The following is a 13,760-nucleotide window of genomic DNA, read 5'->3' as shown; positions in this document are numbered from 1 at the left end:
AACATAGCATCCATGTACGGAGCACATAACTTGGCTAAAGGATGATTGCTGCAGTATTGAAGACAAACTCAAGAGAGTTACCAGTGTAACTTGCCTTAGTATAACCAAACTCGGAGAGTTTCTTACGAACTCGGTGTGAGTCTATTAGAACTCACCGAATTCAACACCTTTTTTCGAAATAAAAGGGGGTGCACAAATCTTACCCCTTTTTCCTCATTTGACTTCATTGAAGTATCCAATCAGGTGTGCTTATTGTATATTTGAGAAAAAAAAACGATTTTATGGATATGAGGATGAAAATTATCAATCTAGATTATTAGGTTTTGGTCATATTCTAAAACTTGTGATTGCTACTCAATTATTGCTTGATCTGGGACAAAAATTTGTTTTGTTATCGAAATATGGGCTTGTTTCTCATAAAAGATCAATAAAAATATTGAATTTATGAGATTTGGATTCCAGAGTATTATTTATCCCAAAAATTTCGAGAACTCGAAATAATTAAGTTTCACCTTGAATCTTGAGTCTGATTAGAGGATTTAGATTAGGGAGCTCAAGTACCCTCTGACAAACATTGCTAGCATGAATTTGCACCATTTGCAAAGATTGGAGGATAGGACTCAAAATTTTGCTTGAACTTTTATTTTTAGATTTATATTTATATAAGGGTGGGGTGTGTATAAGGCCAAGGATCTAAACAATTACAGTAAAACACACTTTCAAATAGTGTGGAAAAATATGGTTGCAATACTGGAAATATTTGTGATAGCTTCAAAATATATTTTCATCTTTAATTATAAAATTTAAAGCTTCAAAAATAGTGTAGATCGAGCAGATCTATGAAGATTTGAAAATCTTGAAAATTGACAGTCCAAAATGTAATACAAGATGCACTATTTTCAAATTATGAAATCCATTTTTTTTAATGTCCATGAATCTTGAGGTCGAGATGATCAATTTGAGGATATTTGTGTATCAAAATAACCTCTTCTAGTAAAATTTTTGAGGATATTTGCGTATCAAAATAACCTCTTCTAGTAAAATTTTTGAGGTGCATCCTAATTTGATTGTTTAGAGTCTCATATTTATATAAACTTCTTCTTTTATATAATGGATTTTATTTTTTACTTTAACACTCGAGATAATAATATTTATTTTTAAATTTTTATTTTTATTTATGTTTAATAAATTTTACTCTTTTCCATAGCGTTTGGGCCAACTCAGGGAACTAGACGAGTCCACTCTAAACTCGTCAAATCGCTCTAGGCTCAAGTAGAGTTTTGGAGGGAGCACGGTTTTAGAAACCTTGCATGTGAGACGATTGAAATTTGCATCATTCATTTACGTTTGTTACTATTTCCAATAGTTTTAATTCAAATGGTAAATCAAACTACCCCCATACAAATTTAATTAGAATTGAAGATTAAAAGATCATGTAATCTATATTTGAAGCTGTAAATACATGGGTGCAGTGGCAAATTTATTGTTCTTGGAGTCCCCGGCTGGCACTGGCTTCTCTTACTCCAACACCACCTCGGAGAATTCAGAAAGTGGTGATGAGAAAACGGCATTTGATGCTTACACTTTCATGCTAATTCGAACGATTCTCAGAATACAAAAACAGGGATTTCTACATCTCAGGAGAGAGCTATGCAGGGCACTATGTTCCGCAACTCGCTTATCAAGTAGTTCGGCACAATCAAATGGCTGCAAAAACCATCATAAATCTCAAAGGCATCACGGTGAGATCTAATTTCCTTATCCGACTTTTCGCACACATAGACTGAGTTGTGTATATGTGATTGCAGATTGGTAACCCATGGATCGACGCTCCGATTGACCGCCTAGAATTGTACGAGTACTTGTGGAGCCATGCGATCCTCTCGGACGAGACCATCAATGCCATCCATAAATATTGCAATTTCTCAGTTAACACCACCAGTCAACCCAAACCATGCGACGACGCCCTCGATCATGCGGAGTCAGACATTTTTGACATTAACATCTACAACATTTATGCCCCTAACTGCAACACCACCAGCAAGCACAAGCCTTGTGCAAGTGACCTGGTATTAATTCTCTCTACTTCTCTTTCTTCCCAGTGATTACTTCCTTTCTGCATAGGGTTGATGGCTCTATAGTAATATTACTATGACACTTTGTCCTTTGATTGGTGTTCAAATGTCAACACATGTCAACAATTTGCCACTATTTGAGAACATCCGGCTACGTAGAAAACTAAATTTTCATTTGGTGCTCAATTTCTATTAGTTGGTATCAAGTGTCGACACTTCGACATATAACGACACTTGAGGATGCCTACTGGTATCATATAAATTCCTCATCCAATTGTCAATTGATATTCAGTGAAAGTTCTATCCCATAAAATATTATATTTCATTAAATAAGTTATAATTGTGTGGATGGGTTTATCCCTAATAGACCAAGGTACTAAACACCTTGAACAATTATAGACTCTTAAACACTCGCGACAGTGTCTATGAAACTCCATTCCCTGTCTTCTCTACTAATGAATGAGTGGTTGTATGCAGGAATTTGATCCTTGCACAGATTACTACGTGGAAATGTATCTGAATCTTCCCCAAGTCCAAAAGGCACTCCATGCTAACGTTACTGGGCTAAAGTATCCATGGCTTTCATGCAAGTATGAGCTTCCTTTTTCCCCTTTTTATTTTTGTATTTCTTTATATTAGAGAGCAAAATATAAAGGAATTTTTTTTACAATTTGGATTTTGTATAGTTAAGATCCAAATAGGAGTTACAATTTGGATTTTGTATAGTTAAGATCCAAATTGTAACTCTTATCTTTATTCACCTTAAAAGACATTGGGAGTTTTGACAAGCTATCACTTAACTGTTAAAACTCCTATTAAAAATAATTAGGCCACTAAAAACCTAATAGTTGTTAAAACTCCTACTAAGAATAATTAAGCCGCTAAAGACTTAATAATATTTATATCTATGCATGGTTCTTTTCATATCAATACCATGATATTGTTAACTAATATGTTTATGCTCATAATAATTGGATTTTTTGAATAAAAGAGTAAAGGCCATAATTCCAACAAATTTTGTTCATATAAAAGTATATCACCTTGTCAATATAGTTAAGGGATATGACTATGCTTATCCATTGGGACAACCACTACAATCACATCAACAGCAGCAACGTCTATGTACGGAGCACCATAACTTGGGTAAATGATGATTGCTTATCCATTGGGACAATCACTACAGTCACATCAACAGCAGAATCCATGTACGGAGCACCATAACTTGGCTAAAGGATGATTGCTGCAGTATTGAAGACAAACTCAAGAGAGTTACTAGTGTAACTTGCCTCAGTATAAACAAACTCGGAGAGTTTCTTACGAACTCGGTGTGAGTCTATTAGAACTCACCGAATTCAACACCTTTTTTCGAAATAAAAGGGGGTGCACAAATCTTACCCTTTTTCCTCATTTGACTTCATTGAAGTATCCAATCAGGTGTGCTTATTGTATATTTGAGAAAAAAAAACGATTTTATGGATATGAGGATGAAAATTATCAATCTAGATTATTAGGTTTTGGTCATATTCTAAAAGTTGTGATTGCTACTCAATTATTGCTTGATCTGGGACAAAAATTTGTTTTGTTATCGAAATATGGGCTTGTTTCTCATAAAAGATCAATAAAAATATTGAATTTATGAGATTTGGATTCCAGAGTATTATTTATCCCAAAAATTTCGAGAACTCGAAATAATTAAGTTTCACCTTGAATCTTGAGTCTGATTAGAGGATTTAGATTAGGGAGCTCAAGTACCCTCTGACAAACATTGCTAGCATGAATTTGCACCATTTGCAAAGATTGGAGGATAGGACTCAAAATTTTGCTTGAACTTTTATTTTTAGATTTATATTTATATAAGGGTGGGGTGTGTATAAGGCCAAGGATCTAAACAATTACAGTAAAACACACTTTCAAATAGTGTGGAAAAATATGGTTGCAATACTGGAAATATTTGTGATAGCTTCAAAATATATTTTCATCTTTAATTATAAAATTTAAAGCTTCAAAAATAGTGTAGATCGAGCAGATCTATGAAGATTTGAAAATCTTGAAAATTGACAGTCCAAAATGTAATACAAGATGCACTATTTTCAAATTATGAAATCCATTTTTTTTAATGTCCATGAATCTTGAGGTCGAGATGATCAATTTGAGGATATTTGTGTATCAAAATAACCTCTTCTAGTAAAATTTTTGAGGATATTTGCGTATCAAAATAACCTCTTCTAGTAAAATTTTTGAGGTGCATCCTAATTTGATTGTTTAGAGTCTCATATTTATATAAACTTCTTCTTTTATATAATGGATTTTATTTTTTACTTTAACACTCGAGATAATAATATTTATTTTTAAATTTTTATTTTTATTTATGTTTAATAAATTTTACTCTTTTCCATAGCGTTTGGGCCAACTCAGGGAACTAGACGAGTCCACTCTAAACTCGTCAAATCGCTCTAGGCTCAAGTAGAGTTTTGGAGGGAGCACGGTTTTAGAAACCTTGCATGTGAGACGATTGAAATTTGCATCATTCATTTACGTTTGGTACTATTTCCAATAGTTTCAATTCAAATGGTAAATCAAACTACCCCCATACAAATTTAGTTAGAATTGAAGATTAAAAGATCATGTAATCTATATTTGAAGCTGTAAATACATGGGTGCAGTGGCAAATTTATTGTTCTTGGAGTCCCCGGCTGGCACTGGCTTCTCTTACTCCAACGCCACCTCGGAGAATTCAGAAAGTGGTGATGAGAAAACGGCATTTGATGCTTACACTTTCATGCTAAATTGGTTCGAACGATTCTCAGAATACAAAAACAGGGATTTCTACATCTCAGGAGAGAGCTATGCAGGGCACTATGTTCCGCAACTCGCTTATCAAGTAGTTCGGCACAATCAAATGGCTGCAAAAACCATCATAAATCTCAAAGGCATCACGGTGAGATCCAATTTCCTTATCCGACTTTTCGCACACATAGACTGAGTTGTGTATATGTGATTGCAGATTGGTAACCCATGGATCGACGCTCTGATTGACCGCCTAGAATTGTACGAGTACTTGTGGAGCCATGCGATCCTCTCGGACGAGACCATCAATGCCATCCATAAATATTGTAATTTCTCAGTTAACACCACCAGTCAACCCAAACCATGCGACGACACCCTCGATCATGCGGAGTCAGACATTTTTGACATTAACATCTACAACATTTATGCCCCTAACTGCAACACCACCAGCAAGCACAAGCCTTGTGCAAGTGACCTGGTATTAATTCTCTCTACTTCTCTTTCTTCCCAGTGATTACTTCCTTTCTGCATAGGGTTGATGGCTCTATAGTAATATTACTATGACACTTTGTCCTTTGATTGGTGTTCAAATGTCAACACATGTCAACAATTTGCCACTATTTGAGAACATCTGGCTACGTAGAAAACTAAATTTTCATTTGGTGCTCAATTTCTATTAGTTGGTATCAAGTGTCGACACTTCGACATATAACGACACTTGAGGATGCCTACTGGTATCATATAAATTCCTCATCCAATTGTCAATTGATATTCAGTGAAAGTTCTATCCCATAAAATATTATATTTCATTAAATAAGTTATAATTGTGTGGATGGGTTTATCCCTAATAGACCAAGGTACTAAACACCTTGAACAATTGTAGACTCTTAAACACTCGCGACAGTGTCTATGAAACTCCATTCCCTGTCTTCTCTACTAATGAATGAGTGGTTGTATGCAGGAATTTGATCCTTGCACAGATTACTACGTGGAAATGTATCTGAATCTTCCCCAAGTCCAAAAGGCACTCCATGCTAACGTTACTGGGCTAAAGTATCCATGGCTTTCATGCAAGTATGAGCTTCCTTTTTCCCCTTTTTATTTTTGTATTTCTTTATATTAGAGAGCAAAATATAAAGGAATTTTTTTTACATTCACACTAATGCTAGGTTGTATTATTGTGGCCTAGAGCTTTTATAATTAACGGTTATGCAGGGATATCCTACACTGTTAAAGATCACCTCTATATATATATATATATATATATATATATATATATATATATATATATATATATATATATATATATATATATATATATATATATATATATATATATATATATAGATATATCATAGATCCTTCGGAAAAAATAATTTAAGGTCGCAATTTTAAAATGTAGAATTAAGGTACACCTTAAAAATCCATCGAAAATGGTTATTTTGATGTTGGAAAACCGTTTCATAGATCTTCTCAAGATTGAGACGTCTGAGTATAGAAAAAAAAAGATTTTGAGTACAAAAACTAGAACGTATTATCTAGACCGTCCATTTTCCAGATTTTCACGTGTTTATAGATCCACTTGATTTGAACCATCTTTTAAATTTAGTGTAATAAATAGTGGCCTATAGGAATTGGGGTTGAGCTTGATTGGTTAGCAGCTGACATTTTGCAATGCTATATCTCAAGTTCAATTCCTACTGCCGAACTACCCAAAAAAATAGGTGGTTATAATCACCTACTATTGGTGGATGGCATACTTTCCCGGACCCTATTAAATTTACTAATTGACTCAAACCACTTTATTGAGATAAAGGAACCTTTTGGGATACAATTATTGATTTTTTTTTTTCAGATTTTTTATTGAGATAAAGGAACCTTTTATCCAAACTCTGTCAAGTTTGTGCGATGTGCCCATTCATCTCCGCTATCTGTTTTCGCGGATGAGTGGCAGATGCATTACTTGTTCTTCTGCATTTCAACTTGCCGCATATGAGCATAATATATTGAATGCTCCTTACTGAAATGTGGTGGACGTTTTACATGCATAATCAGAAAAGAGATTGTCTACAAAGAGACCATTTATTTTGTATACAAGGACGTCACAATCATTTTTTTCCTTTAAATTTTAGAATGGATGGTTATAAGAGTGTCAATTAATAGTCATAAAGTTCCAAAAAAAAAAATTCGGACTTCATGAATCACTCCAAGTCATCCAATTTGCCATCTAATATGTGAGAATAGTTGTGACCTCTTTGTAATAAAGATAAATGGTCTATTTGTAGATTATCCCTTCAGAAAATTGCCATTCCCAAACAAGTTTTTGCACTCAACATTGACAATACAAAGTAGAAATTCATGTGTCTTAGGGTGAGTAGCAAAAACAGTGCACTAGTAGTTCCTCAACAATGCCACTTTGGGAGTAGTAAGGATGGACTTTAGCCGCATACCATATGGAAGTAAAACGGGAACGTAACATAATTTACCTCAATTATATTACTAACATAGTATCCTTTTTCTTATCTGTGTTATTATTTACAGTTTCTTTTGTTTTGGTAGCGAGCTGAATTGGAAGGATGCACCATCTACTGTACTTCCCCTCATAAAGAACATTATGGCAAATGGCATCCCGGTGATGTTATACAGGTAAGTGTATGATTGTATTTTGTTTTATTATTTTTTATGTCTGGATCTCAGTTGCTAAACATGTGTGCAAATTTGTGGTCAAACTTGATCAAATGTCTAGGTAAATTCTTAAAATTCTCTGATATAATATTCTTGCCTTTTGTGCTAAATAATTGCAGTAGTAGTTACTGTTTGTTTCTCCTACTTGTAGTTATCTTTTAGAGAGAGAATCATGCACTTGAAAAAAATGTTTGTGCGTAAGCATAGAGTCCTCTGTTAAAACTACAAATTGTAGCAACTGTTTGTTTCTCCTACTTGTAGTTATCTTTGAGACCATCATGCACTTGAAACAAAAAAATTGTACATAAGCATGGAGTCCTATTAAAACTACAAATTGTATTTCTCTGGAATAAATCTGGATCTGACCATTGTTCATGTTTATTCTAACCAAGAAAGATAATTGAGATTAACTGGAGAAATTTCTATTTTCTATTTAATGGAAACGGGTGGGAAACATCGATTCCCACACATTTACCTAAAAGAAGAATTGTTAAGGAGAATTTCTTTCATTCTTCTAAAAATTACCTTTTTTGTATGTGTGCAGTGGAGACGTGGACAGTAGTGTTCCAGTGACAGGTACAAGAAAGGCGATAAAAAAACTTAACCTGGATATTCAAACTCACTGGTACCCATGGTTCAACGAGCACGAGGTAAAAGTCAACCAGATTCTTTTTATGATTTCGTTGCATAAGAGCGATAGAAAGAGAGGATTAGGAATGGACACAAAGCCTAGGTGGTTAGGATGGGGAGGTGCTAGAACATGACCTCTTGGGCTCCATTCCATCCCTTTAATAAGGGGAGAGAAAGAGAGATATTTTTCCTCCTATTTATGTTATTGTATATATGCAGTTTGGAGGGTATAGTGTGATATACAAGGGTGGCTTAACATTTGCAATTGTTAGAGGAGCGGGCCATGAGGTCCCTAGTTACCAACCGGCGAGATCCCTCACCCTTATTGATGCTTTCCTCAAAGGGAAACCCCTACCTTCATCTTAAACAGTACATGATGTAACAGAAGCTTCGAAGTTACATTATTTTGAAAAGTAATGCAAATATTGTTTTCATTTCTCTAATGGTTCAATTTGTTGAGTGTTTTGTTTTGGGCACTCCCAATTAGGTTAAACATTTTATTTTTGAGAGTCCCAAGCAATGACAGTGTTTTATGAGTCTATATATAATGGACCTCTTAGTACTGCACAAGTGCAAAAACTGATAGCCTTCAGTTTGTCATTTCACTTCACAAAATCTGAGGAACAGGTTTTGGATTTTGAATTGGACCTGATGTACCATTGGCTGGCTGATTTCACATCTAAAATCAAAGAGGAAAGGACAGGTCCAAAGAGAGCTTGATAGCCTAATATGCAGTATTAACTATGACGAGGATGACATACGTAATTCTTCTCGTGCACACTCTAAGCCGGTGTCCACTGTGTCTGCTGGTTCCTTTGGGATCACCAAGCACAAGAAAGGGTATGTTTCTGAATGAAAATTTTATGTTGGAATGTTCGGGGTCTCAACGGTCCTTTGCGCAAAAATGATAGTCGATCTTTTTGTCGTCACAAAAAGCCATATGTTTGGGTTATTCAAGAGACAAAAATATGGGCCTCGAATTTTCAAACAACTTTAGAACTATTTGGGGGAGGAGGTCCTTGGATTTTATAAGCTCTAAGGCTATTGGACTTTCTGGAGGCATCTGGATTTTATGGGACCTTTCTTTTCTGCAGGCTATTGATTTTATCATCTCTTTTAAACATATATCTGTTTTGTTTAAGGATTTCAGATGGTGTTTGATTGTTGTTTATGGCCCCAATAGATCAGATGAAATACCTTTATTTTTTGAGGACCTATCTAATGTCTTCCTTTAATTTAATGTGTCATGGTGTATTGTTAGTGATTTCAACATTATTCGATAGCCCTCTGAATGCTCCTCTAATCCACATTTGTCTTCTTGTATTTAATAGTTTTATCCAAAGTCTTGAACTTGTGGATATTCCTTTGATAGGGGCAAAATTCACTTAGTCAAATCACAATTCTGATGAGCCTATTTTAACCAGATTGGACAGATTTCTGGTTACCCAAGATTTGAGCATTGCTTCCCCAAAATAAGCGTCAAAGCTTACCTAAAGTATCTTCTGACCACCTTCCTCTGTTGCTTAACACATATGGCTCTCCACATCGGCCTTTGCCTTTCAGATTTGAAATCTCACTTGACTGACATGTCTCTAATTGAATTAGTCTCACTCAACCATAGATCCTTTAAAGAACCACTTGCATTGCCTCACTTAGGGATCTCCTAAGACTGGAAGAGATACATAAGAGACAGAGATCGAGAGTTCGATGGGTAAAGGAGGGATACATAAACGCTAAATTCTTTCATGCTATTGCAAATGTAAGAAGAATAGGTAATTCTATCCAAAATCTTAAAATCTAAGGGGTTGATTGTGAGAACTCTTTAGAAGTGGAAGCAGCGTTAACTCATCACTTTAAGCAGTCCTCTATCTCAGAAAAAATATTGAATTTGTCCATTGATAATGTACCTTTTGTTAGACTCCCTCTTGAAAAGGCTTTTTAATTGGAAGAATATTTGAATTGGAGGAGATAAAGGAGGTTGTCTTTGGCTTAGGCAGAGATAAAGCCCCTGGACAAGATGGGTTCTCGTTAGCCTTTTTTCAAACCTTTTGGGATCTCTTAAAATATAATCTTGTAAGTTTAATAGATGAATTCTATTAGAGAGGAATGATTAATATTATCATGAACTCTACTTTCATTGTAATAATTCCTAAAAGATCAGTTATTCAAGAGGTGAAACATATATGTCCAATTAGCTTGCTGGGCAGTTTGTATAAAATTATAGCCAAGGTTTTGGCTAATAGGCTTCGTCAGGACTTACATTTGATTATTCAAGGGCCACAATCTGCTTTTTTGAAAGAGGGATAGATAATGAACATTGTTTTTGTGGCTCAAGAATGTATTCACTCAAGAATCAATGATAGAAAGCGGGGTTTAATTTGTAAGTTGGATTTTGAAAAAGCATTTAATAAGGTGGATTGGGAAGTGTTACAGAGCATGATGGGTAATATGGGCTTTAGGTCTCGTTGGAGGTTGTGGATTGAATGGTGCCTAAGTTCCACTCATTTTTCGTTGTTGATAAATAGAAAGGCTATTGGTTTCTTTAAAGCCTCTAGAGGGCTTAGACAAGGGGACCATTTATCACCATTCCTATACATTTTGATGGGTGAACTTTTCAGTGTCATGTTAAGGGAGTTACTTCCAAGGGATATATTTCTGGTGTGAAAATTGGAAATAGAGGTCTTATGGTGTCCCATTTGCAATATGCATATGATACCATTATATTTTGCGCTCCATGTGAAAGGGAAGTTACTAATTTTTTGTTTTTTCTTAAATATGCAGAATTGTCATCAGGCTTGAAAGTCAATCTAAGGAAGACTAAGCAGATTGGGATAGAATGTCAAAGCAATCTAATGGGCAGGCTGGCAAAGCTTTTGGGTTGTGGTACAGAAAAGTATCCTTCTAAGTATTTGGGCATTCCTTTAATGGATGTTAAACCTTCAATAGCAATATGGGACCCAATAATAGAAAGATTTCAAAAAAAGTTGGACCTTTGGAAGGCCAAGACCCTTTCTTTAGGATGAAGATATACCTTAATAAGTCTACGCTATCCAATCTTCCAATATGGTACATGTCTTTATTCCGAACGCCTATGCAATTATCAAACGCCTTGAGAGGCTAATGAAAAACTTTCTATGGGGAAATGTGGATAAAAAAAAGAAACTACATTTGGTGAAATGGGAAATAATTTGTAATTCGGTTAGAGAAAGAGGTTCAGGTATCAGAAGATTGGATTTCATGAACTCTAGTTTATTGACTAAATGGTGGTGGAGGATGCACTCTCAGCGAATAGCCTTTTGGGTGGAGGTTTTAAGAGAAAAATATGGAGAGGATATCCTCATTGTTTTCATTGGGGGTCCAAGAAATAAGTCTAATTTTTTCTTTTTATAGAAAGTCATTAATTAATGTAGCGAGACTTATTTGAATCATATCAAGAAGGCGGTTGGTGATGGAAATCAAACCCTCTTCTGGTTTGATAGATGGTTGGGTGATGATCCTTTGAGACTCCAATACTCGAAGGTTTTTACCAAAGTTTTGAACCCCTTAGCTACTATTAAAGTGGTAAGTGGGGGGTATTTCTACTCACTTTATTTGGTCTTTTCCTTATAGGTACAAGAGGGTCTCAGACATTTTCATTGAGGCTTATTAAATTTGATGAATAGGCTGTAAAATGTATACATTTCACCCAATAAAGAAGAGTCCATTGTTTTGGGAATGCACTATGTCTGGGGATTTCACTGTCAAATCTACCTATAGTTTGTTGTTTGGATATCACGAGTGTGCATCAGATCCTTGGATGCGAATGACTACTAAGATCAATGTCCCCATGAAAATTCAATTGTTCTTCTAAATCCTTTGTCAGGAACGTCTTGCAAGAAGAAGGGGCTTCACTATCGTGAATGTGTGTATCTTGTGCAAAGCTGACAATGAAAGTGGCTCTCATCTTTTCTTGGAGTGCCCCTTTGCATTGAATATGTGGAGCTGGGCCAGTCAATTGTTCAACCTTCAAGTGCCCATTCCAAGAAATACTAGACCTCTTTTTCAGCAGTGGATAACATCGGGGATTTCTAAGATTGGTTCTATCCTTTGGAGGTCAGTTTGGGTGAGCGTGCTTTGGGGAATATGAAAGGAGCAAACTATAAGAGTCTTCCAGGGAGTGGTATTGGAAGAAACTATCATTAAATCAAACATCTTAGCATTGGCTGCATAGTGGTTTTCTACTAATAAGGATTGTGCAGGTATTCCCAATGGCTTTATAATATTGAATCCTTATGAAATAGCTAATCTTCAAAGCAAAAGGGCAACCCAGAGCACCGTATAGATTCATCCTCCTTCAAATACCTATAAGCTCAACTTTGACGGAAGTTCCTTTGAAAATCCTGGGACGACAGATTTTGGAGCGCTTATCAGAGGTCATCTTGGACGAATCCTATTGTCTTACTCTGGTCCTTGTGGTAATACAACAGTTAACGAAGCAAAAGCTAGAGGTTTATTGGAGGGAATTAAATTGTTCTCAAAATTGGATGGTGGAAAGGTTTTTGAACGGGATTCAACAAATATTATAGCATGGTATAAAAGAGAAGTGACAGTTCCTTGAAGACTCTATTCTATTTTTCATAAAATTGGTGACATTCTTCAGTCTATTGAGTTTGGAATGCACCACTACTACCGTGAAGCAAATGCTAAAGCGGATTCTTTAACCAAGGGAGGTGCTTTTCAATCCTCATTGATGATTATCAATTTCTTGTGATGTTCTTTTATGTAGCTTGATCCCCTTGTAACTCTATTTGTTTTTAGTTAATAATAGTCTCATGTTAATATTTTAAAAAAAAAATTCACATCTAAAATCATACAGCATGGATTTGATTTTAAGCTTGGGACAAGTCATATGATATTACTTCTAGAAATAGAGTGGTTTTTTATGTTGCTTTTATTGTGGGCAATGTTATTATTGAAAACTTTATCATTTTTTTCATTCTTCTAAGGCGCTACTCTCTCTCTCTCTCTCTCTCTCTCTCTCTCTCTCTCTCTCTCCTATTGCATACACAACGGCAAAACTATAAGTTAGAATATTGATCTAGGAGCATCTTAAAAATATGCATAACCAAATAAAACCACGTGGCAACCAACAATAAGCAGCTAGAAGTTGTTTATTCTCCTTGTCAAAGCTCAATGACAATTTATTGCAATAAAAAGTCGATAAAAGATGACGTATGGATCGAAAAACATTTGCAGTATTATATAATGGTTCACTTTTTCTAAAAATTTACATAGATGTCCGACATTTTTCTTTTTTATTTTTCCTAATTGAACCCCTAGCCTAATATTACAAACATCAAATAGTTTTTTATTTTAATGTTTTTATTTACTTGGCCAAATGTCATTAGGGCAGTCCGATGTTTAAAACATCCAACAGCCTTAAAGTTCCATCCCGATCCAATGTTTTGAAACATCCAACATCCAATAAAAATATTTTTCCAATGTTTTAACTATCTCTATGGCCTCCTTATTTTCATACCATTAGCTCTTAAACCTGAAAGGTCATCCTAGAGTAAATGCACATGATCTGAAGAAAACTTTAAG

General features: G+C 35.1%; 1 protein-coding gene across 7 annotated transcripts; it reads left to right on the top strand.

Moving 5' to 3' along the window:
* Positions 1–1,464: 1,464 nt before the first annotated feature.
* LOC18430595 (serine carboxypeptidase 24) lies at positions 1,465–13,084 on the top strand. Of its 7 annotated transcripts, XM_088852380.1 has the most exons (9): positions 1,465–1,742; positions 1,809–2,069; positions 2,553–2,665; positions 4,739–5,013; positions 5,080–5,340; positions 5,824–5,936; positions 7,422–7,508; positions 8,092–8,197; positions 8,397–8,756. In XM_088852380.1, coding segments are annotated over exons 3-9 (990 nt in total). In that variant the 5' UTR covers positions 1,465–1,742; positions 1,809–2,069; positions 2,553–2,664; the 3' UTR covers positions 8,544–8,756. The 7 variants fall into 7 exon arrangements, 6 of the variants coding, with proteins under 6 accessions (XP_088708506.1, XP_088708502.1, XP_088708510.1 ...); XR_016044844.1 differs by lacking the exons at positions 1,465–1,742; positions 1,809–2,069; positions 2,553–2,665; positions 8,397–8,756 and adding exons at positions 10,959–11,070; positions 12,040–13,084 and having other exon boundaries at positions 4,475–5,013; XM_088852396.1 differs by lacking the exons at positions 1,465–1,742; positions 1,809–2,069; positions 2,553–2,665; positions 8,397–8,756 and adding exons at positions 4,477–4,646; positions 10,959–13,084.
* Positions 13,085–13,760: the final 676 nt, after the last annotated feature.

Source organism: Amborella trichopoda, chromosome 1 (assembly GCF_054954075.1).
Source record: "Amborella trichopoda isolate Santa Cruz 75 chromosome 1, AtrichopodaSantaCruz75HAP2 v2.0, whole genome shotgun sequence".
In the NCBI taxonomy this organism is placed as follows: domain Eukaryota; kingdom Viridiplantae; phylum Streptophyta; class Magnoliopsida; order Amborellales; family Amborellaceae; genus Amborella; species Amborella trichopoda.
This window is presented reverse-complemented; position numbering and strand designations above follow the sequence as displayed.

Excerpts from the sequence above, each read along its gene's own strand:
- LOC18430595 (XM_088852376.1), top strand. The coding sequence starts at position 4,729 with ATGGGTGCAGTGGCAAATTTATTGTTCTTGGAGTCCCCGGCTGGCACT. Across the intron at positions 7,509-8,091 it reads ATCCCGGTGATGTTATACAG|TGGAGACGTGGACAGTAGTG; the intron begins GTAAGTGTATGA and ends GTATGTGTGCAG. Across the intron at positions 8,198-8,396 it reads CATGGTTCAACGAGCACGAG|TTTGGAGGGTATAGTGTGAT; the intron begins GTAAAAGTCAAC and ends GTATATATGCAG.